Consider the following 22,744-nt stretch of genomic DNA (forward strand, 5'->3'; position numbering starts at 1 on the left):
CCCTCCAAATCATTTGTTCCAATCACTTCCATGGCCAGAGGTGTATAAAATAAGGCTCCTAGGCATGCAGACGCTTCTACAAACATTTGTTTAAGAATGGGTCTCTCTCAGGAGCTCAGTGAATTCAAGCGTGGTACTGTGATAGGTTGCCTCCTGTGCAATAAGTCCATTCGTAAAAAAATTCTTACTACTAAATATTCCACAGTTAACTGTTAGTGGTATTATAATGAAGTGGAAGCAATTGGGAACAGCAGCAACTCAGCCATGAAGTGGTAGGCCACGTAAAAATCACAGAGCAGGGTCAGCCCATGCTGAGGCGCACAATGCTCAGGAAGTCACCAACTTTCTGCAGAATCAATAGCTACAGACCTCCAAACTTTGTGTGGGCTGCAGATTAGCTCAAGAACAGTGCGTTGTGAGCTTCATGGAATGAGTTTCCATGGCAGAGCAGCTGCATCCAAGCCTTACATCACCAAATGCAATGCAAAGCGTCAGATGCAGTGATATAAAGCACTCCGCCACAGGACTCTAGAGCAAGGCAAGGCAAGTTTATTTATATAGCACATTTCATACACAACGGTAATTCAAAGTGCTTTACATAGAAAATGTATTAAAATAGTGATAATGTGCATAAGAAATAAAATACCATGTATAAGAAATAAAAATAACAATACTAAATTTGGGGCTTCCCTGTCTGAACAGAACAGTCAGAGATTTTCGGTTCGTGAGACAAACTAGTATAAAGGCTAAAATACTATTCATGATTCAGGGCGCCCCTGTCTGAGATGGAGCAGGTTTGCGGCGCCCACTGGACCGTCTCACACAGATCTCGGATCCAGGGACGTGCCCCTGTAGGGGTAGTGCTACACCAATGAGCCCCCCTGTATTAGACACGTATCTAGGGCAGTGGAGATGTGTTATTGGGCCCAATTTTCACTTGGGGTGTACTCACTTTTGTTGCCAGCGGTTTAGACATTAATGGCTGTGTGTTGAGTTATTTTGAGGGGACAAGCAAATACACTCACTGGCCCTCATTTATCAATCTTGCGTAGAAACGGGCGTATATGTTGGCTTAAGATTATGCTTACACTCCTCTCACCGCCTGATTTATGAAGCTGTGCGCACCTCTGAAATCCAGGCGTACGCAAAACCTGCCTTTGATAAATGCCGCGGCTGAAAACGATCGTCATTAGAATAACACGCCACTATATATTCAAGTCTCCGCCTCCCCCACGCCCTCATTTTACGCCATGGACACTCGGAAGACGGCAAAGAAGCGAAACTTCTCTGACGTGGAGATCGAGACCATCACCAGGAAAGTGGAAAAAAAAAAACTAAATTGTTTTATTTGGGAGTTTAAAGAGTGGGATTAAAGGCGCCCACAAAAAGGTGTACGGTGGAAATCCAGTTTAAATAGCTGTTTGGATGAGAAATTACCTATCACAATTCATTATTTTACAGCGTGTGTTTTGAAATAATATGCATTTAATTTCGTATCACGTCACATGTATTGGGGTGTACAATAGTGATGATGTGATGTGGAGTACCATTCATTCACATTAATAATTGCATGACAATTTGTAAGATTCTTCTTATTATTATTATGATTTGTATTATTAATGGCGCTTATTGGATTTAGAAGAAGAATGTCGTTATTATTATTATTTATTTTATTATTATTTAAAAGAAGAAGAATGTCATTTTTATTATTTTGTCAATCTGAATTATTTTCAGTCCCCGTCCGTGCGCAGCTGCCGGGCCTAACCAACATCAGGTAAAGCGCACAGGCTCGCAACTGGAGGAATACATATCAAATGCTTTTGTTAAGTCACACAAATTAAACATTGAAGTCCATGTTGCACAAAAATAAACACTGAAGTTTATAATTATACTTCCCTATTCGCAAGGGATTAGTATTATGTGGGGAGTGGGGACCTCTGGTGATTTGTAATAATTGCAGAGAATGTCTGTGATCTTAATCCCGTGCGAATCGGCCATGACTGTAATAGGCTATGTAAAGTAAAAATTCCCCCGCAAATGACCTACCATATTTCGCCAAACACAGAGGTCCTGTGATAATATTAGTACAGTGTGAATCGGCATCTATTTGGCTGGGATTAGGCGGATCGTATATAATTTTTGCAAGGTTTTTGTGTCCTGTGCGCATTTCTATCTTTATCTTTCACGAAGAATGGAGCTAGGCTGCATATAATGCGCACCGTTATGAAGTCCCGCACGGATTCTACTTTCACTTTTTAGAATGAGCACCAATTTGGGAGTAAATTGCTTGAATGGTGTGTTTAATATTATTCTTAATGAAAAACACAAAAACAGAACAGTACAATGACAACTCGCTTAAATGGGCACTTTTACATTTAGCTTTGAAACTGAATCTTCCGTCGTATATTGTTATTATTGCTCAGTTACGTTTTAATTGCGTCTGTTCTCTAACTGAACGAAATTATGTGTATTACTATAAAACAATCAAAATGATATCGATACGACTGTTTATAATTTCACACAGCTATATAACGAAAAAACATTTTCAAGTAACATCATATCCGGAAGATAAGTCAGTAAATTCGAGTAAAATCACAGCTTATCCCGTGCGAATGCGCCACGCAAAATTCAGATGTGGGGGAGTCATTTCTAAATCACACGAGGTCCCCAGATAATAGCCTACTTATCCCGTGCGAATAGGGCTTTAGTTGCTGTTGTTGTTTTACAGTGGGTCATAATATAGCATATCTTTGTCAGTGCGTTTTGTGGTGTTAGGAATTGTTTTTCTGCGCATTTTCGCACTAACTCAAAACGTGCGTACACCACCTACTGAGCTGGCGTAGGATTTGAGCGTGCCGTACGCCAACGTCCATATTGATAAATCTCAAAGTCACCGTGGTTTTGGGTGTACGCCAGGTGTACGCTGGAAATTTGGTGTACGCACTTTTGATAAATGAGGGCCACTGTGACTATGATCAACCCACTGTTATACAAGCTGTACACTCACTACTTTACATTGTAGCAAAGTGTCATTTTCTTCAGTGTTGTCCCATAAAAAGATATAATAAAATATTTACAAAAATGTAAGGGGTGTACTCACTTTTGTGCTTTACTGTGTGTGTGTGTGATATATATATATATATATATATATATATATATCACACACACACACATGTATATAGATATGTGTATATAATTTTTAAATATTAAACTTAATATATATTAAACATTTTAATGGTTTTGAAAAAATCTCATGCTCACCAAGGCTGTATTTAATCAATCAAAAATACAGTAAAAACATTAAAATTGTGAAATATTAGTATTATTATTAATTAAATTTTGTTTTTCCATTTAATACATTTACATTTTTTATTTATTACTGTGATGACAAAGCTGAATTTTCAGCAGCCATTACTAGTCCTAAGTGTCACACAATCCTTCAGAAATCATTCTAATATGCTGATTGCCTGTTCAAGAAACACTTATTATTATTATAATTAACAATGTTGAAAGTTTTTTGTGCTTCATATTTTTGTGTAAACTGATGCCATTTAAACATTTGTAGTAAGGTTAAAAAAAAGAGTGCAAATAATACTCGGGGTTTCCACTATTTCATGAACACCAGATTCAAGGACTTTTTCCAAGCACCATTTATTTTATTTCAAGCACCTATCAGATTCATAACTCAGCATATGTAGCATCAAGAAAGACCTCTAAAAGCAGGCTTCTTAAAGGAACACGCCGACTTTTTGGGACTTTAGCTTATTCACCGTATCCCCCAGAGTTAGATAAGTCCATACATACCATTCTCATCTCCGTGTCTGGTTGTGTCTTAACTCTGTCTGACGCACCCACTGCTAGCCTAGCTTAGCACAAAGACTGGAGGTAAACGGCTCCAGCTAGCCTACTGCTCAATAAGTGACAAAATAACGCCAACATTTTCCTATTTACATGCTGTGATTTGTATAGTTACATTGTGTACAAAGACCGACGGAAAATGAAAATTTGTGATTTTCTAGGATATGGCAGGAACTATACTCTCATTCCTGCGTAATAATCAAGAGCTTTGAGCCGTATAGCAGCAGCGCAATGACACAGCGCCTGAAAATAGTCCCCTGCGCTCTCTGTGTTAGCAGGTTGTCACGTTGGTTATGTTGACGGAAGTTAGCCTATTTTCAGGCGCTGTGTAATATCATTGCTCCGCTGCACCCATGGTACGGCAGCAAAGTTAATTGATTATTAAGCAGGAATGAGAGTTTAGTTCCTAGGCTAGCCATAGCGGGGAATGAGAGTATAGTTCCTAGGCTAGTACTTTCAAGAAGTGTGGGAACCCTGAATACTTGTATTCATCAAGGATGCATTAAATTGATCAAAAGTGACAGTCAAGACATTTATAAATATCTATAAATTTCTATTTAATAAATGCTTTAATAAATGTAATAGATATATTTAATAGATGCAAATAAATGGTGTTCATTAAACTTTCTATTCAAAGTTCTGAAAAAAGTATCACCATTTCCACAAAAAGCACAACTGCTTTCAACATTGATTAATAATAATAATAATAATAATAATAATAATAATAATAAATGTTACCTGAGCACCAAATCATCATATTTCATACATCATATTATGGTTTCTGAAGGATCATGTGACACTGAAGACTGGAGTAATGGTGCTGAAAATTTCAGCTTTGCCGTCAAAGGAATAAATTAAATTTTAAAATATATTAAAATTTAATTTTGTAATAATACTTAATATTAATATTAAGTATTAATATAAATATTAATATTAAAATAATATTTTTGATTAAATAAATACAGCCTTGGTGAGCATAAGCTTACTTTGCTTTTTAGCATAAGCATAAACATTTTTAATGTTTCCAAACTTTTGACAGGGGCAGTATATATTATAAGATCTTGTTATACAAGATCACGTGGCATTCTCTACAGTTTTCCACACACTCACCTTTTTCTGTGCTTTTGTACGGATTTGTATGTCTTGCCTTTCATGGGCTAAGGTTTCAGCCAATATAGAAAACTGCAAAAGGACAAAAATACAGGGCCAACATAATTTGAATCAAAGCACTAAATAAGTGAAAATTAAATAACAGTGTTTTTTGCAATTGTATATACCTGATGTGTATATACTGACAATTATTAAAAAGTCAAAGGAAAGTAATAAATACTTATAATAAATAAAATTTCACAATAAGCATATAATTTTGTACTGTACATAGTACATAGTACCTCATTAAAACACCATACATCACAAAAGAAAACCACATTATTTGTAAGTCTATAATAAGCGTATTCAATTTTCAGTCTTCCCTCTACTAACCGTCTAAACATAATTTCAGGATCAATTGTAGCAAGTTGTAGACCTTTGTTTTTTCTTGTTTTCCAAATCGCTAGCTTAGCTGTTCCAATAAGATAATTTAGTAAACATATTTTCCTCCTCATTGAAAAGCTGTATTTCATTCCCCCAATAAATACCTTATCAGAGAAATCCTCATTAAAACTTCTAAACCAGGCTTCAAGCAAACTACAAAGATCTCGTAATCTTCCTGCCTCCCACAAAAACGACATTCCCCTACTTCTTAGTCCTTAGTCTTAGTCCTATCCAAGTCCTGCAACCGCTTGGTAGTGCATTACAGATTTCTTCTTAAAACTTTGAAACAAGACGCAAAGACTTTAACCCCATCATCTCTTGAAGTGCCTCAATGATTTCTAACCCCTCTCATCCAGGAGATGTCCAAGTTTCTGAACACCATTCCTGACCGCCCTCTTGAACTGGTAAATAAAGTGCGGCTGCACGGATCCAGTGCTGTCCATTCCAGAAAAAATTGACAAATGTCCTTTGAATCATGGAAATAAGTTCCTCAGGAGGCTCCATAGTTACAGTCCGGTGCCACAACATCGACACAGCGAGATTATTGATAACCAGAGCTCTCCCCCCATAGGACAATTGTGGCAATAGCCATTTCGACAATTTAGCAGACACCACCTCCAGCAGACCCTCCCAATTTTTCTATTGAAAATTGTCATTCCCCAAAAAAACTCCTAATGTTTTCAATCCGTCCTGTCTCCACCGTAACCCACCCGGGAGTTGAGGAAACCCTGTACCTTCCCACCTACCAGTAATAAACCCTTCACTTTTAGACCAGTTAACTCTAGCAGAGGAGGCCTTTTCATATATTCCAATAGTTTGGTTGAAGTTTGTAATGTCCTCTTGACTTGTAATAAAAAACGTTATGTCATCTGCATACGCAGATAAAAACATTTTACAATGATCATTTGAATTAGGAATTACAACTCCTTTAAGATTCCTCCTCAGCCTGCACAACAAAGGTTCAATAACCAAACTGTATAACTGCCCGGAAAGTGGACATCCTTGTCTAATGCCTCTTGTGGCGAGGGGGGCGTGGTTTAGCGAAGTCTGTGACGGGAGAGAGAGTCAGAGGAGGAGCGGCACGTAAGTGAATCAAGGCCAAATGAGAAACACCTGTCTCTTGTTTCAGTGATTGGCATGGGGAGACAGGATATAAGCCACCCAGGAAATGGGACTAGGAAGAGAGGAGCTGGACAGACACACACTGGGACACGAGAGGAGAGAGCTGCAGAGAGGAACTGCCAGAAACAAACCGCTGACACAGAGAGAGAACTTTATATTTGAGTTGTGCGATGTGCACGTTGTTTGTGATCTAAGTAATCACAAAATAAAAGTGAGTTTGTGTCCCAGTAAGCCGACCCCTTGTCTTCTTCCTTGTCCCTTTACGAACTTTGTTACACCTCTCGACACAGTGCTTTGACCCAAAATACTTTAACACGTTAAAAAGATATTCATGGTCAACCCGATCAAATGCTTTTTCTTGATCTAGTGTCAGAACTCCAAGATCAACATGATAAAACTGATAAATATTAATTATATCCTGTGATAGAAAAAGATTATCCATTATAGATCTTTCAGGTATACAATATGTTTGATCATTGTGAACCAACAAGTCTAAAAAGTGTTTAAGTCTATTTGATAAACATTTGGAAAAGATTTTATAATCAGAGCATAGAAAAGTTACTGGTCTCCAGTTTTTGAGCGGTCCCAAGTCCCCTTTCTTTGGAAGCAGCGATAAAACTGCTCTACGGCAACTTATGGGAAGAGTTTCGCTTCTTATACTGTCCAACAACACTTCATAAAAATCTTGTCCTATTATATCCCAGAACTGTTGAAAAAAATCTATAGGTAGTCCATTATTTCCTTGGGAACGGCCAATATTCAACTGACGCATTGCTTCTGTGAGTTCTTTAAAAGTGATTCAATTGTCCAGTGCTTTTTTCTGTTCATCCCCAAGCTGAGGTAATTCCTTAAGCAAATCATCAACACTTTCAGCATCACAGCTCTCAACACTGTATAAATGTTTATAAAAGTCTCTTGTTAACTTTCTCATTTCAACTAGATTTGATGTTACAGGTCCATCCTGACGACGAAGGTGACACATTTGTTTTTTTTTTGTTTTTTTAAACATTTGTTTATTGATTTTTCAGTGACATAAAATCAAGAGGTAACAATTCGGGAGTCAAAACTGTCCAAAACAACTGACAAAAAAGAATAATGATAATAATAATAAATATATAGCAATACCGGGGCCAAGCGCAAAGAAGAAGACAAGACATGCCAAAAATGCTGGCAATGTCAGATCAACGGCAGCAATGAGCAATTAAAGACCTATTAAGGTGATTTTAGGCAAAATTGCTTTAAAATGATAAATACAGTCAATAATAATGATTTAATGATTTATCACTTTCAACCAATAGGTGGCACAGTTACGAAATTGATGTGGTGTGGTCAGAATAAGGGAACAATGACACATGCAAAGACTGGTGTCAATATATCAAAGCAGAGTGTCAATATAGTGTCAATATGTCATTGCAGAGATATAGCCTCAAGAGGCCTTTTCATTATAAGTATGGACCACATGGCGGTGCTGTTTTGAAACCGTTTAAGCAGCTTAAAGGCATGGTGCTGATGGCCAATTTCAAGTTTCGTAATGATACACCAATTCATTTGTGAAGCATAGCATTTTATATCATAAAACTGCATTGTAGTCAATGGGAATTTCATGTTTTGTTCTATTATAGCGCCACCAAGTGGCACAATCCTATCATTTTTTTTATGTGTCCTTGGAGTGAGCCCATACATGTCTGTGTCAATTTTGGTGAAAATATCTTGTTTAGTTTTGGAGTTATATACATTTATATGAAAAAACACATGAAAAATGACTGAACCTTCCTTTGAATGGATTTTACACCCCCTTACTATCAATATTTTGACATTTGGGCATTAACGAATAGCTATCGACCTATGTTTCCGAACTTCTGATGCTGGTTTCGTCTCGATCGGACTAGCGGTTTCGAAGATATCAGCTAATGTTTTTAAAGTGCTAAATTACAACACTGCACAAATAATACGCCGAAACCTGGCAAGTCTGGTATCGTTGGACTCGGCGAGGATTCAGGAGACAAAAAAAGTTACTCTCATGAAAATAAGTCAATCTCACCTAAAGTTATAAGCATTTGAAAAAAAAATTCTCCACTAGGTGGCGCTGTTTCGAAACTTCTTGGGCTCATTCAGGGCACCGTGTTGATGACCCAAACCGAGTTTCGTAACAATCCGTTCATGTGTTCATAAAATACAGCATTTTAGCACATAATTCAAAATGGCCGGCAGCCAAAAAGGCCGATATGGTAAAATTGAATATCAGACGACTCGGCATGCCGTCCTGAATGTAAAGAGACCACTTTCATGATTTTTGGACAAACGGTTCAAAAGTTATAAGTAAAAACAGCCATTTGTTGTATCTCCGGACCAGTAGGTGGCACTGCGCCGAAACGCTGCATGTTGCCTCATGTTATGCTTGTGATGACATGTACCAAGTTTGGTTTGAACACGATAAAGCGTTGCGGAGATATTGCCTTAAGTGTGTTTTTGCAACCGCTACGTAAAATTTGTTTGCGCGTTTATCGCAAACAATTTGACGAATCAACTTGATTTGCAAGATTTTTTGTCAACATGGTCTGAAGATGATCTGGGTCAATTTTCGTGCAAATCGGATGAACCGTCTAGGACGAGTTCGCAAAAGTAGGTTTTTCGGTTAATTAAAAATGGCGGGAAAATTATTATGACGGAAAATGACGTCATAGGGTGCAATTGAATTGAATCGTCTTAAGCCAAGGAATCAGAGGAAAAAAGAATTTTGTTTCTAGCCCTTATGGTTCAAAAGTTATTAACATAAACATGAGTGCAATTTTGGACTGATGGTGGCGCTAGAGGGATTGAGTTAGAGACTCCAAACTTGCTATGGAGACACTTGAGACCGTCCTCTATAAGTGTGCCGAATTTCATAACTTTTTACCATACGGTTCTATGGGCTGCCATAGACTTCGTGGCGGAAGAAGAAGAAGAAGAAGATGAAATATAGCTGCAAGCAGTAATACGGGGGCCAAGCGCAAAGAAGAAGACAAGACATGCCAAAATGGCTGGCAGTGTCAGATCAACTGGAGCAATGAGCAATTATACAGTTTAAGAAGATTAGGCAAAATGGCTGAAATATCATGTATAGAGTCACTGATAATATAAGTTAATGGTTTATCACTTTTGACCAATAGGTGGCACAATTACGAAATTGATGTGGTGTGGTCAGAATAAGGGAACAATGACACATGCAAAGTTTGATGCCAATATGTCAAAGCATTGCAGAGATACAGCCTCAAGAGTCATTTTGGCATCATGGCTCAACTTCGTCGCTGCGGTTTACAAAAACGATTTCATCTATTGATACAAAATCCCTAAATTTTTGTTGACACAGTCTGAAGATGATAGGATTCAATTTTGGTGGAAATTGGACAAACGGTCTAGGATGAGTTTGAAAAAGTAGGTTTTGATCAAATAAGAACATTGAGGACAGGATGTTTGACCAAATATGGCAAAATTAGTATCTATGTTCTCGGCATGAGCCAATAAATGTATTATGACCAGTTTCATTAAACTAGGCTAATTTAATCAAAAGTTATTAGCATGTTTGTAAATTTTGTTATAACCTTTGACCACAAGGTGGCACTGCCCAAAACTTTTTGAGTACCTTCAAAGCATGGTGTGGAAGGCACATACCAAGTTTCGTAACGATAGACTAATGCGTTTGTAAAATATAGTATTTTAGCACAAAATTCAAAAAGGCCGATGGCCAAAATGGCCGATATGGTAAAATTGAATATCAGATGACTCGGCATGCCGTCCTGAATCTAACAAGATAACTTTTATGATTTTTAGACAAACGGTTCAAAAGTTACAAGCAAAAACAGCCATTTGTTGTATCTCCGGACCAGTAGGTGGCACTACGCCGAAACACTGCATGTTGCCTCAAGTCATGCTTGTGATGACATGTACCATGTTTGGTTTGAACACGATAAAGCGTTGCGGAGATATTGCCTTAAGTGTGTTTTTGCAACCGCTACGTTTCAAGATTCAAGAGTTTTATTTGTCACATACACAGTTATATACACAATATACAACTGGCAGTGAAATGTAAACAGGTCCGCTCCATGGACAGTGCAAATAACAGTTACAAGAAATTAAATAGAAATAGAATAAAGTTAGAATAAAAAGTATTAACATAAGTAGAATTATAAATAAATCAAGTAAAAGATAAAAATAGGAAATAAGATAAAAATAAAAATATAAAAAATATGTGGATGATAAGTGAGAATTTTAAAATTCTCGTAAAAATTAAAAAAGATTAAAAAAAATTAAAAATTAAAAAAGCTACGTAAAATTTTTTTGCGCGTTTATCGCAAACAATTTGACGAATCAACTTGATTTGCAAGATTTTTTGTCAACATGGTCTGAAGATGATCTGGTTCAATTTTCGTGCAAATCGGATGAACCGTCTAGGACGAGTTCGCAAAAGTAGGTTTTTCGGTTAATTAAAAATGGCGGGAAAATTATTATGACGGAAAATGACGTCATAGGGTGCAATCGAATTGTCTTAAGCCAAGGAATCAGAGGAAAAAAGAATTTTGTTTCTAGCCCTTATGGTTCAAAAGTCATTAACATAAACATGAGTGCAATTTTGGACTGATGGTGGCGCTAGAGGGATTGAGTTAGAGACTCCAAACTTGCTATGGAGACACTTGAGACCGTCCTCTATAAGTGTGCCGAATTTCATAACTTTTTACCATACGGTTCTATGGGCTGCCATAGACTTCATGGCGGAAGAAGAAGAAGAAGAAGAAGATGAATAATAAATATAGCTGCAAGCAGCAATACCGGGGCCAAGCGCAAAGAAGAAGACAAGACATGCCACAAATGCTGGCAATGTCAGATCAACGGCAGCAATGAGCAATTAAAGACCTATTAAGGTGATTTTAGGCAAAATAGCTGTAAAATGATAAATACAGTCAATAATAATGATTTAATGATTTATCACTTTCAACCAATAAGTGGCACAGTTACGAAATTGATGTGGTGTGGTCAGAATAAGGGAACAATGACACATGCAAAGATTGGTGTCAATATATCAAAGCAGAGTGTCAATATAGTGTCAATATGTCATTGCAGAGATATAGCCTCAAGAGGCCTTTTCATTATAAGTATGGACCACATGGCGGTGCTGTTTTGAAACCGTTTAAGCAGCTTAAAGGCATGGTGCTGATGGCCAATTTCAAGTTTCGTAATGATACACCAATTCATTTGTGAAGCATAGCATTTTATATCATAAAACTGCATTGTAGTCAATGGGAATTTCATGTTTTGTTCTATTATAGCGCCACCAAGTGGCACAATCCTATCATTTTTTTTGTGTCCTTGGAGTGAGCACATACATGTCTGTGTCAATTTTGGTGAAAATATCTTGTTTAGTTTTGGAGTTATATACAATTATATGAAAAAACACATGAAAAATGACTGACACCTGACTTTGATTGGATTTTACACCCCCTTACTATCAATATTTTGACATTTGGGCATTAACATATAGCTATCGACCTATGTTTTTTCGAACTTCTGATGCTGGTTTCGTCTCGATCGGACTAGCGGTTTCGAAGATATCAGCTAATGTTTTTAAAGTGCTAAATTACAACGCTGCACAAATAATACGCCGAAACCTGGCAAGTCTGGTATCGTTGGACTCGGCGAGGATTCAGGAGACAAAAAAAGTTACTCTCATGAAAATAAGTCAATCTCACCTAAAGTTATAGGCATTTGAAAAAAAAAATTCTCCACTAGGTGGCGCTGTTTCGAAACTTCTTGGGCTCATTCAGGGCACCGTGTTGATGACCCAAACCGAGTTTTGTAACAATCCGTTCATGTGTTCATAAAATACAGCATTTTAGCACATAATTCAAAATGGCCGACAGCCAAAATGGCCGATATGGTAAAATTGAATATCAGACGACTCGGCATGCCGTCCTGAATGTAACGAGACCACTTTTATGATTTTTGGACAAACAATACAGAAGTTATAAGCAAAAATAGCCATTTTTCGTATCTCCGGACCAGTAGGTGGCGCTGCGCCGAGACGCTGTATGTTGCCTCGAGTCATGCTTGTGATGACATGTACCAAGTTTGGTTTGAATACGATAAAGCGTTGCGGAGATATTGCCTTAAGTGTGTTTTTGCAACCGCTACGTAAAATTTGTTTGCGCGCTTATCGCAAATGATTTGATGAATCAACTTGATTTGCAAGATTTTTTGTCACCATGGTCTGAAGATGATTTGGTTCAATTTTTGTGCAAATCGGATGAACCGTCTAGGACGAGTTCGTAAAAGTAGTTTTTTTGGAAAATTAAAAATGGCGGTAAAATTTTTATGAGGGAAAATGACGTCATAGGGTGCAATTGAATCGTCTTGAGCCAAGGAATCAGATGAAAAAAGAATTTCGTTTCTAGCCCTTATGGTTCAAAAGTTATTAGCATAAACATGAGTCAAATTTTGGACTGATGGTGGCGCTGGAGGGATTGAGTTAGAGACTCCAAATTTGCTATGGTGACTTTTCAGACTGTCCTCTATGAGTGTGCCAAATTTTACAACTTTTTACCATACGGTTCTATGGGCTGCCATAGACTTCGTGGCGGAAGAAGAAGAAGAAGAAGATGAAATATAGCTGCAAGCAGCAATACCGGGGCCAAGCGCAAAGAAGAAGACAAGACATGCCAAAATGGCTGGCAGTGTCAGATCAACTGGAGCAATGAGCAATTAATCACGTTTTAAGATGATTTTAAGCAAAAGGCTGAAAATGCATTGTAGTCTGAGAGTGTCAGACCAACTGCAACAATTAACAATTATATAGTTTAAGAAGATTAGGCAAAATGGCTGAAATATCATATGAAGAGTTTGGTTGCAAAACGCGATAAACGCCATTTTTTGACATTTGGATTTTATTATTGGAAATCACTGTTTAGATGTACCTTAATCTGTGTGAATTGCTGCCATTAATAAGATTTGAAAATGTACATTTTAAGCCAACTACAAAATGTATTTTTTCACAAAACGCGATATCCGCCAGCCCAGTTTCTTTACAAAGTGCGATATAGAACGTTCAGGATGCCGCGCAAGCTCAGGATGTCACGCGAGGAGAGAGTCACCGCCGGTGAAGTGCTCCGAGTTTGCTCAGTGATTTAACGATAATATCAAAACAAAAAAACATATTTTTAAAAAGAGGATTCAATAGGCTAACTAAAAAACGTTTACCAGTTTATACTGTAGGCGAGCTGTCAGTCACGTAGGCTACGTCACTGATCAACAGCTGTCTGTCAGTCAGAGAATCAAAGCTTCAGAGTCAAGCTAACGTTATGGATTTCGATGACGGATTGGAGCCGGTCATTCCAGCTGCTGTTGGGAGAAAGAGGAAGGCATCTTAAGAAAATCATCAAAGGGAGAAGACAAACGGGCAAGGCATTCAGGGGAGGGAAAACATCCAAAGATTAATTGTTGTCATCGTGCGACTGCGAGTAATGTTGGTCTGTCATGCCGACACACACACACACACACACACACACACACACACACACACACACACACACACACACACACACACACACACACACACACACACACACACACACACACACACACACACACACACACACACACACACACACACACACACACACACACACACACACACACACACACACACACACACACACACACACACACACACACACACACACACACACACACACACACACACACACACACACACACACACACACACACACACACACACACACACACACACACACACACACACACACACACACACATACACGTCTATATTACCAACAGGGGACCATCACTCCACACTGACCAAGAGGGGACCTGTGTTTCTAGTCATTTTGAAGAAACAAAACTTAGATACAAAATTTTGTTTTAAGGTCTTTTTTCATAATATAACTTCAAATTTTAAACATGCCAAGAGGGGACCTGACCGATGTCTACCTATCCAACAGGGGACCTCCATAGCCTGCAATGGAGCTGTGTGTGTGAAAGGGAAGAGAGCTGGCAGTCAAGTCTGTCTTCATTATTTAATATATATATATAATTATATAATGTTCACACAGGCATCAGGGAACACAATGAGCACACAACGGAGAAAAAGCCATGTTGTGGACATTACAGAAAAGAATTTAAGAAATTAAAAAATTCTTAAAATTAAGAATTATCTTTAAGAATTCATTCTCTGTTGTGTCTTCATACTTGCAGTATATGATCCGTCCACATCTCTCATTTAAGCTTATTTTCAAGAACACCAACACTGTAAAAAAAAATCAGGTCTCCAATTTAAAATTTTCTAGTGACCGATCACATCTAAATTTTTTAGTTGGCCAAATTGAATTTCTTGAATTTTAATTGAATTAAAGTGCATCAATTTACAGAAAATTTTCAATTGGAGACCCAAATTTTTTTTACAGTAAAGGTATTTCAATGTGTGACTTATTTTTGAATAAAACATAGTTTCTGCTCTCTAAAATCCCAAATAATGTCCTTTGTTTTTGAGATTTTTAGAGTGAGATTTGATTTCTTGCACCAATAAAAAAATATATATATATAGGACTGGACAAGCAGAAATTGTTCTTTAAGGTAATAATCACAGGTCATCACTTTATATAGTAAATAATGATTATGTTAAACACAATGACTCGGTCCCCTGTTAGATAGTAAATCACGACACCAGTGTGTTTAATTTGTAATTTCTTGCCATCATAAACACACTGTAGAGATTTAGAGTTTTTATAGCAATAACTGAGTTTTAAGAGTTAAATCAAGCAGAAATAGTTCTCTAATGTATTAATTGCAGATCCTCTTTGAATAATGATTATGTTAAACACAATGACTCTGTCCCCTGTTAGATAGTAAATCACGACACCAGTGTGTTTGCGTTGTCATTTCTTCATCTCAAACACACTGTGGAGATTTAGAGTTTTTATAGCAATAACTGAGTTTTAAGAGTTAAATCAAGCAGAAATAGTTCTCTAATGTATTAATTGCAGATCCTCTTTGAATAATGATTATGTTAAACACAATGACTCTGGTGTCGTGATTTACTATCTAACAGGGGACAGAGTCATTGTGTTTAACATAATCATTATTCAAAGAGGATCTGCAATTAATACATTAGAGAACTATTTCTGCTTGATTTAACTCTTAAAACTCAGTTATTGCTATAAAAACTCTAAATCTCCACAGTGTGTTTGAGATGGCAAGAAATGACAAATTAAACACACTGGTGTCGTGATTTACTATCTAACAGGGGACAGTGTGTTTAATTTGTCATTTCTTGCCATCTCAAACACACTGTGGAGATTTAGAGTTTTTATAGCAATAACTGAGTTTTAAGAGTTAAATCAAGCAGAAATAGTTCTCTAATGTATTAATTGCAAATCATCTTTGAATAATGATTATGTTAAACACAATGACTCGGTCCCCTGTTAGATAGTAAATCACGACACCAGTGTGTTTAATTTGTAATTTCTTCATCTCAAACACACTGTGGAGATTTAGAGTTTTTATAGCAATAACTGAGTTTTAAGAGTTAAATCAAGCAGAAATAGTTCTCTAATGTATTAATTGCAGATCATCTTTGAATAATGATTATGTTAAACACAATGACTCTGTCCCCTGTTAGATAGTAAATCACGACACCAGTGTTTAATTTGTCATTTCTTGCCATCTCAAACACACTGTGGAGATTTAGAGTTTTTATAGCAATAACTGAGTTTTAAGAGTTAAATCAAGCAGAAATAGTTCTCTAATGTATTAATTGCAAATCATCTTTGAATAATGATTATGTTAAACACAATGACTCGGTCACCTGTTAGATAGTAAATCACGACACCAGTGTGTTTAATTTGTCATTTCTTGCCATCTCAAACACACTGTAGAGATTTAGAGTTTTTATAGCAATAACTGAGTTTTAAGAGTTAAATCAAGCAGAAATAGTTCTCTAATGTATTAATTGCAGATCATCTTTGAATAATGATTATGTTAAACACAATGACTCTGTCCCCTGTTAGATAGTAAATCACGACACCAGTGTGTTTGCGTTGTCATTTCTTGCCATCTCAAACACACTGTAGAGATTTAGAGTTTTTATAGCAATAACTGAGTTTTAAGAGTTAAATCAAGCAGAAATATTTCTCTAATGTATTAATTGCAGATCATCTTTGAATAATGATTATGTTAAACACAATGACTCTGTCCCCTGTTAGATAGTAAATCACGACACCAGTGTGTTTGCGTTGTCATTTCTTCATCTCAAACACACTGTAGAGATTTAGAGTTTTTATAGCAATAACTGAGTTTTAAGAGTTAAATCAAGCAGAAATGGTTCTCTAATGTATTAATTGCAGATCATCTTTGAATAATGATTATGTTAAACACAATGACTCGGTCCCCTGTTAGATAGTAAATCACGACACCAGTGTGTTTAATTTGTCATTTCTTGCCATCTCAAACACACTGTAGATATTTAGAGTTTTTATAGCAATAACTGAGTTTTAAGAGTTAAATCAAGCAGAAATGGTTCTCTAATGTATTAATTGCAGATCATCTTTGAATAATGATTATGTTAAACACAATGACTCGGTCCCCTGTTAGATAGTAAATCACAACACCAGTGTGTTTAATTTGTCATTTCTTGCCATCATAAACACACTGTAGAGATTTAGAGTTTTTATAGCAATAACTGAGTTTTAAGAGTTAAATCAAGCAGAAATATTTCTATAATGTATAAATTGCAGATCCTCTTTGAATAATGATTATGTTAAACACAATGACTCTGTCCCCTGTTAGATAGTAAATCACGACACCAGTGTGTTTAATTTGTCATTTCTTGCCATCATAAACACACTGTAGAGATTTAGAGTTTTTATAGCAATAACTGAGTTTTAAGAGTTAAATCAAGCAGAAATATTTCTCTAATGTATTAATTGCAGATCCTCTTTGAATAATGATTATGTTAAACACAATGACTCGGTCCCCTGTTAGATAGTAAATCACGACACCAGTGTGTTTGCGTTGTCATTTCTTCATCTCAAACACACTGTAGATATTCACTGTATATATTGAGATAACTCAATTTTATGGTGACTTGCATTAAAATGTTTATCCGTCTCAATTAAATTATGTGAACTGAATGACTTTTAACATTGACACTTTAGTTGTTTAACCAACTGATGATTTTCAAGTCAGCAATCAACACACAAATGAGTTTGGACCTCCAAAATCTTATTATAGTGTATTTTTATGGTAAGTATTGGTGTTTTATGTTTTAAATCAAGCAGAAATCACTCTTTAAGGAAACAATTGCAGGTCACACTTTATGCAGTGAACATGATTTCCTTAAATTGACTTAAGTCCCCTGTTGGATGGTAAAACACGACACCTGTTTGATTGCTTTGCCATTTCTCTCCATCACAAACACACTGTAGAGATTTTGAAGGTCAGAACTAAATTTTTTGGTGACTTGCATGAAAATCTTCATCCGTCTCAATTAAATTATGTGAACTGAATGTCTTTTAACATTGACACATTTTTGTCAAAGATTTTCAACTCAACAATCAACACACAACTGAGTTTTCATTATACAGTGTATATTAAATTTAAATAAAAAATATTAAATTTATTTACAAAACAGTTTTACTCAAGTTTGACTCTCTACTGCTTATTCATTCTTGTTTATGTTACATGGTCCATGTTTTACATTACAGTATAAAATTGTTCCTAAGTTTTCCCCTTTTATATAGATGGTAATGACTAAATATCCTCGCACACCGAAATTTTCACACGTTAAAAAAAAGATCAAGCACGTTTACACACAGCCTCTGAAACTTTCCTTCCTTCATCATAAAACAAATCTGATCAGGTTCAGTTTTCTGCATTTTTCGCATCCATAGCAAGCATTTAAAGAGGGGTTTCAAATTTCTGTGTTATTCATTTTTGTGTTAAAATTTTGAACATAAGTTGAACAGTTTAAAAAAGAAAGTGTGAACCTTCAAATTAGCCATTATAGTTCATAAAGTTTTGCTGGCGTTTGTATCTAATTGAGAAAAGAATGAATGTAAATTGAAAGATGTCGTCATTGAACGCATTTTGTGCCAAAGCAAATAAATGATCCACAGTTTAGCCACATAGGCTGATGTGATCCCTGAGTGAAGAGTTTTGAAAAAGTGGTGAGTATTCAGAAATGTGTCCTAGCAGATGTTTAAAAAACCCTGTAATATCACTATTAGTAAGGGATCACTGTATAATATCAGTCTTTAGATCTATTGTTTTACAAAAATAATCTATTGTTTACAAAAGGAGAAAACGTGTGTACTTTAATGTAAACTTGGACCATGTGACATAAACTGAAGTTAACAGCAAAAAAATATACTATAATGCTGACTGTTGTTAGTGTTTTTTGTTGTATGAGTTAAAAGTTTATATGTTGGGTGAATCCTCATTGTGTTCTGGAAGAATGAGTTGATTTAAGACATCAATGAAGTGTTTTGGTAGTTTTAGCACATTTTGAACGTGAAATTAACTGCTTTGCTTTGAAAGGTGTCCTAGCGATTGTAGCTGAGAGATAGACGTCAAACAGACTCAAACAAAGACCCAGAATTCTGTGGTGTTACAGCACTGTGGCTGCTGTAAATGGCTGCTGTAAGGTTTCTTTATGAAATAACAGGCACAATGGCAAAGATATTTCTGCAAAAACTCCAAAGTAATGTTCGGTTGCAGTGAGAAAGTCACAAGAGACAAATAAAAAAACTCATGCGTGTATTTAGCCTAGTGTAGATCTGTTTGCTTACACATCCCCCAAACTCCATTTACATATGAATACAGGAAAGGCCAAAGCCATTGTCTCACAGGTGAGGAACAGGCCTTACAGAGCTGTTAGACCCATGTCACAGACACAAACTTCTCATCCAAACTAGAGAAAACGCTGGGATTTACCTGGGAAAATTAAATCAATGTACACTTTTTCCAATCCCTACGACACATTTTTCAATACTTGGGTCACTTTTTTAAAACTCTTCACACACTTTTTCACACAAATTCACACAACTGAATTTCAGCTTGGCACAGCAGGTATTTTAGTGTTCAAAATGCACTAAAACTACCAAAAAGGATTCTGAGGATTCAAAAGAATCACCCAATATTTCAATATGGTAATACTGCCGAAATGTAGCAAATTGTTTTGTTTTTTTTAATTAATTTTTGTTAAGTTTTGAACATAAGTTAGGGAGTTTTGAAAAGAGAATCAAAAAATTTTCAAATTGGCATATACAGTTCATAACGTTTTGGTGGTGTTTGTGTTGAAGTGAGAAAATAATTCTTATAAATCGAAAGATGTCGCCATTGAATGTATTTTATGCCAAATCAATGATAAATTATGACTTTAGATGGCCCCACTTTATATTAGGGGGCCTTAACTACTATGTACTTAAATAGGTACAATGTACTTATTGGGCCCTATCTTGCACCCAGCGCAATTGACTTTGTACACCGACGCATGTGTCATTCCTATTTTGCACCCGCGCAAAGCGCGCTTTTCCCTCCACAGAAGCACGTCGCTAAACTAGTGAATGCACTTGCGCTCCCTGGGCGGTTCAGCGCAAAAAAGGAGGCGTGTTCCGGCGCAAACAATCCCTGGTGCTATTTTGCTGTTTCATTAAACAATTGCGCCACTGACCAGAAAAAACCTAGTCTAAAGTCAGTGGCGCGTTGCGCGTTGTTCATTATGCTATTTTAAGGGCGCATGCTTGACCATAATGTATAGCGTGCACAACGCGCATACACTTTGCTCATGTAATCTACACAGATGCAAGTTATTTTTGCAAATCATAAATTGTTACACTAAAAAAATATTAACACATGAGATATCTTCATCTTCATCCGTCATATGACGGAAATCATTGTGGTGTGCCACGAAGATGTGAAAAAATAGGCATAAATCTAGCTTACAAATGATTCAGGCTAATTGTAATAATTAAGGATAAGACCTGTTTGCCCAATAGTGGCAAGACATATATGTATATAAGGACATCTGACAAATTGGTTTGTCCGTCAAGAACCAGGAACAAAAATCGACTGAAAAACTGAAAAAACTGAAAGACTGAAAAAAAAAAGACTGTGAAATCACCTTTACCATAATGTACAACATTACAACTTCACTTCTCTGTCTTTCACTGCTCTTACAAGAACATCAGTCTCCTCGGCTGTGAACCGCTCCTGGCGTGCGCCTGGTAAATACGCCATAATAATAGCAATCCATAATGGAACTTGCGCACCTGCTTTTAAAGGGAATGTTGGATGACGCTCGGATTGGTTTATTCACGTTACGCCCAAACCACACCTATGAATAATGAAGCTACTTCAGACCAACCCATTTTAGATTTGCGCCGGGCGCAAGAGCCATTTATCCCGCCGGGAAAATAGCAACAGCGCCGAGACCCGCCCACAAAGTTATTTGCACTTCGCGTTTTGACACTTGCGTTTCAGATCGTTAAAATAGGGCCCATTGTGTTCATATTGTATTGCAAAACACTTTTGCTGATATTGAGGTGGGATACGGGTAGGGTCAGGTGTGCTTGTATTGGTAAGTTTAAAGGTAGGGTTAGATGTAAGGGAAGTGTCAACAGTGTAATTACAAATGTAACTACAGAAATGAATTACAGATGTAATTACATGCAGGTATATTTAAAAATGTAAGTACAATGTAAAGACATGTATGTACACAATAAGTGCATTGTATCAAATGGATAATTAAAATGTTAGTACATAGTAGTTAAGGCCACCTAATATAAAGTGGGTCCCTTTGGATTTTAAGATTTTATATTTCAGTATAATTCCTGCAGAAATGAGTTGATCATCGTTCTGACTTGAATGTGTTTGATCAGTTCTGAAAGCAGTGTGTTAGCATTCAAAGAATGTGCTAAAAATATATAGTTTTGCAGATAGTTAGGTACGAATAACAAAAGTGTTTGTGGATTTTGGAAAATGTGGTCATTGAATGCATTTTGTGTAAAAGCAATGAAAAATGATTCACAGTTTTTAACATATCAATTTAGTATTGGCCAATGCAATAAATAAAAAAAACGTAAAGCGATATGCAGAAAGCTGTGGGGCTAAACACCAAGAAAATATCACTTCTAATAAGATGAAAATATATATAATTTAATTTTTAAAACAATTTAAAACATGTCAACAGTTTTATTTTTATTTATTTTTTTACATTTGCTGGGACACATTTCTCAATCCTCATCACTTTTTCACTGTTCACTTTTTGTCTTCACTCAGGGATCACATCAGTCTATGTGGCTAAACTCTGGATCATTTATCATTGCTTTGGGCACAAAATGTGTTCAATGACGACATCTTTCAATTTACATTCATTCTTTTCTGACTTTGACACAAACACCACCAAAACATTATGTACTATACAGGCCAATTTGAACATTTTTACATTCTCTTTTCAAAACTGTTAAACTTATGTTAAAAAAAAATAGAAATTTGCTACATTTCGACAGTAATACCATATTGACATATATTTTGAATCTAAAATACTATCAAAACAAATAGATTTAGCTGGTGTTAGTTTTTAAATTGCATTGCCATCCATTCAAAAGGGAAAAAATTAGGAATAATGTTATACTATACTGGACCAAGGACCATGTAACATAAACTGCAGTGAATTATAGTGTAAGTCTTTTTTTGAAAAGAAAATTTTACAAAAGAAAACATTGTGTAATGATCATGTGTTTTAGGTCTGTGTTTTATGATTGAAAAAGTGTGTTTGTTGGGTCCTTTTTGGTAGTTTTAGTGCATTTTGAACACTAAAATACCTGCTGTGCCAAGCTGAAATTCAGTTGTGTGAATTTGTGTGAAAAAGTGTGTGAAGAGTTTTAAAAAAGTGACCCAAGTATTGAAAAATGTGTCGTAGGGATTGGAAAAAGTGTACATTGATTTAATTTTCCCAGGTAAATCCCAGCGTTTTCTCTAGTTTGGATGAGAAGTTTGTGTCTGTGACATGGGTGTAACAGCTAGCTCTGTAAGGCCTGTTCCTCACCTGTGAGACAATGGCTTTGGCCTTTCCTGTATTCATATGTAAATGGAGTTTGGGGGATGTGTAAGCAAATAGATCTACACTAGGCTAAATACACGCATGAGTTTTTTTATTTGTCTCTTGTGACTTTCTCACTGCAACCGA

The 22,744-nt window shown here is 36.3% G+C and overlaps 1 protein-coding gene across 2 annotated transcripts in view; it reads right to left on the bottom strand.

Annotated features, from left to right (window-relative positions):
* The window catches only part of LOC307140903 (centrosomal protein of 95 kDa-like), a 194,869-nt gene that overhangs the window by 2,330 nt on the left and 169,795 nt on the right, over window positions 1-22,744 (bottom strand). For both annotated transcript variants that reach the window (XM_079840692.1, XM_079840693.1), the window contains one exon: window positions 4,969-5,040. In XM_079840692.1, coding sequence (XP_079696818.1) covers window positions 4,969-5,040 — 72 coding nt within the window. The remainder of the gene's footprint in view (window positions 1-4,968; window positions 5,041-22,744) is intronic.

The sequence above is a fragment of the Gobio gobio genome (genome assembly GCF_949357685.1).
Source record: "Gobio gobio genome assembly, chromosome: 17".
In the NCBI taxonomy this organism is placed as follows: domain Eukaryota; kingdom Metazoa; phylum Chordata; class Actinopteri; order Cypriniformes; family Gobionidae; genus Gobio; species Gobio gobio.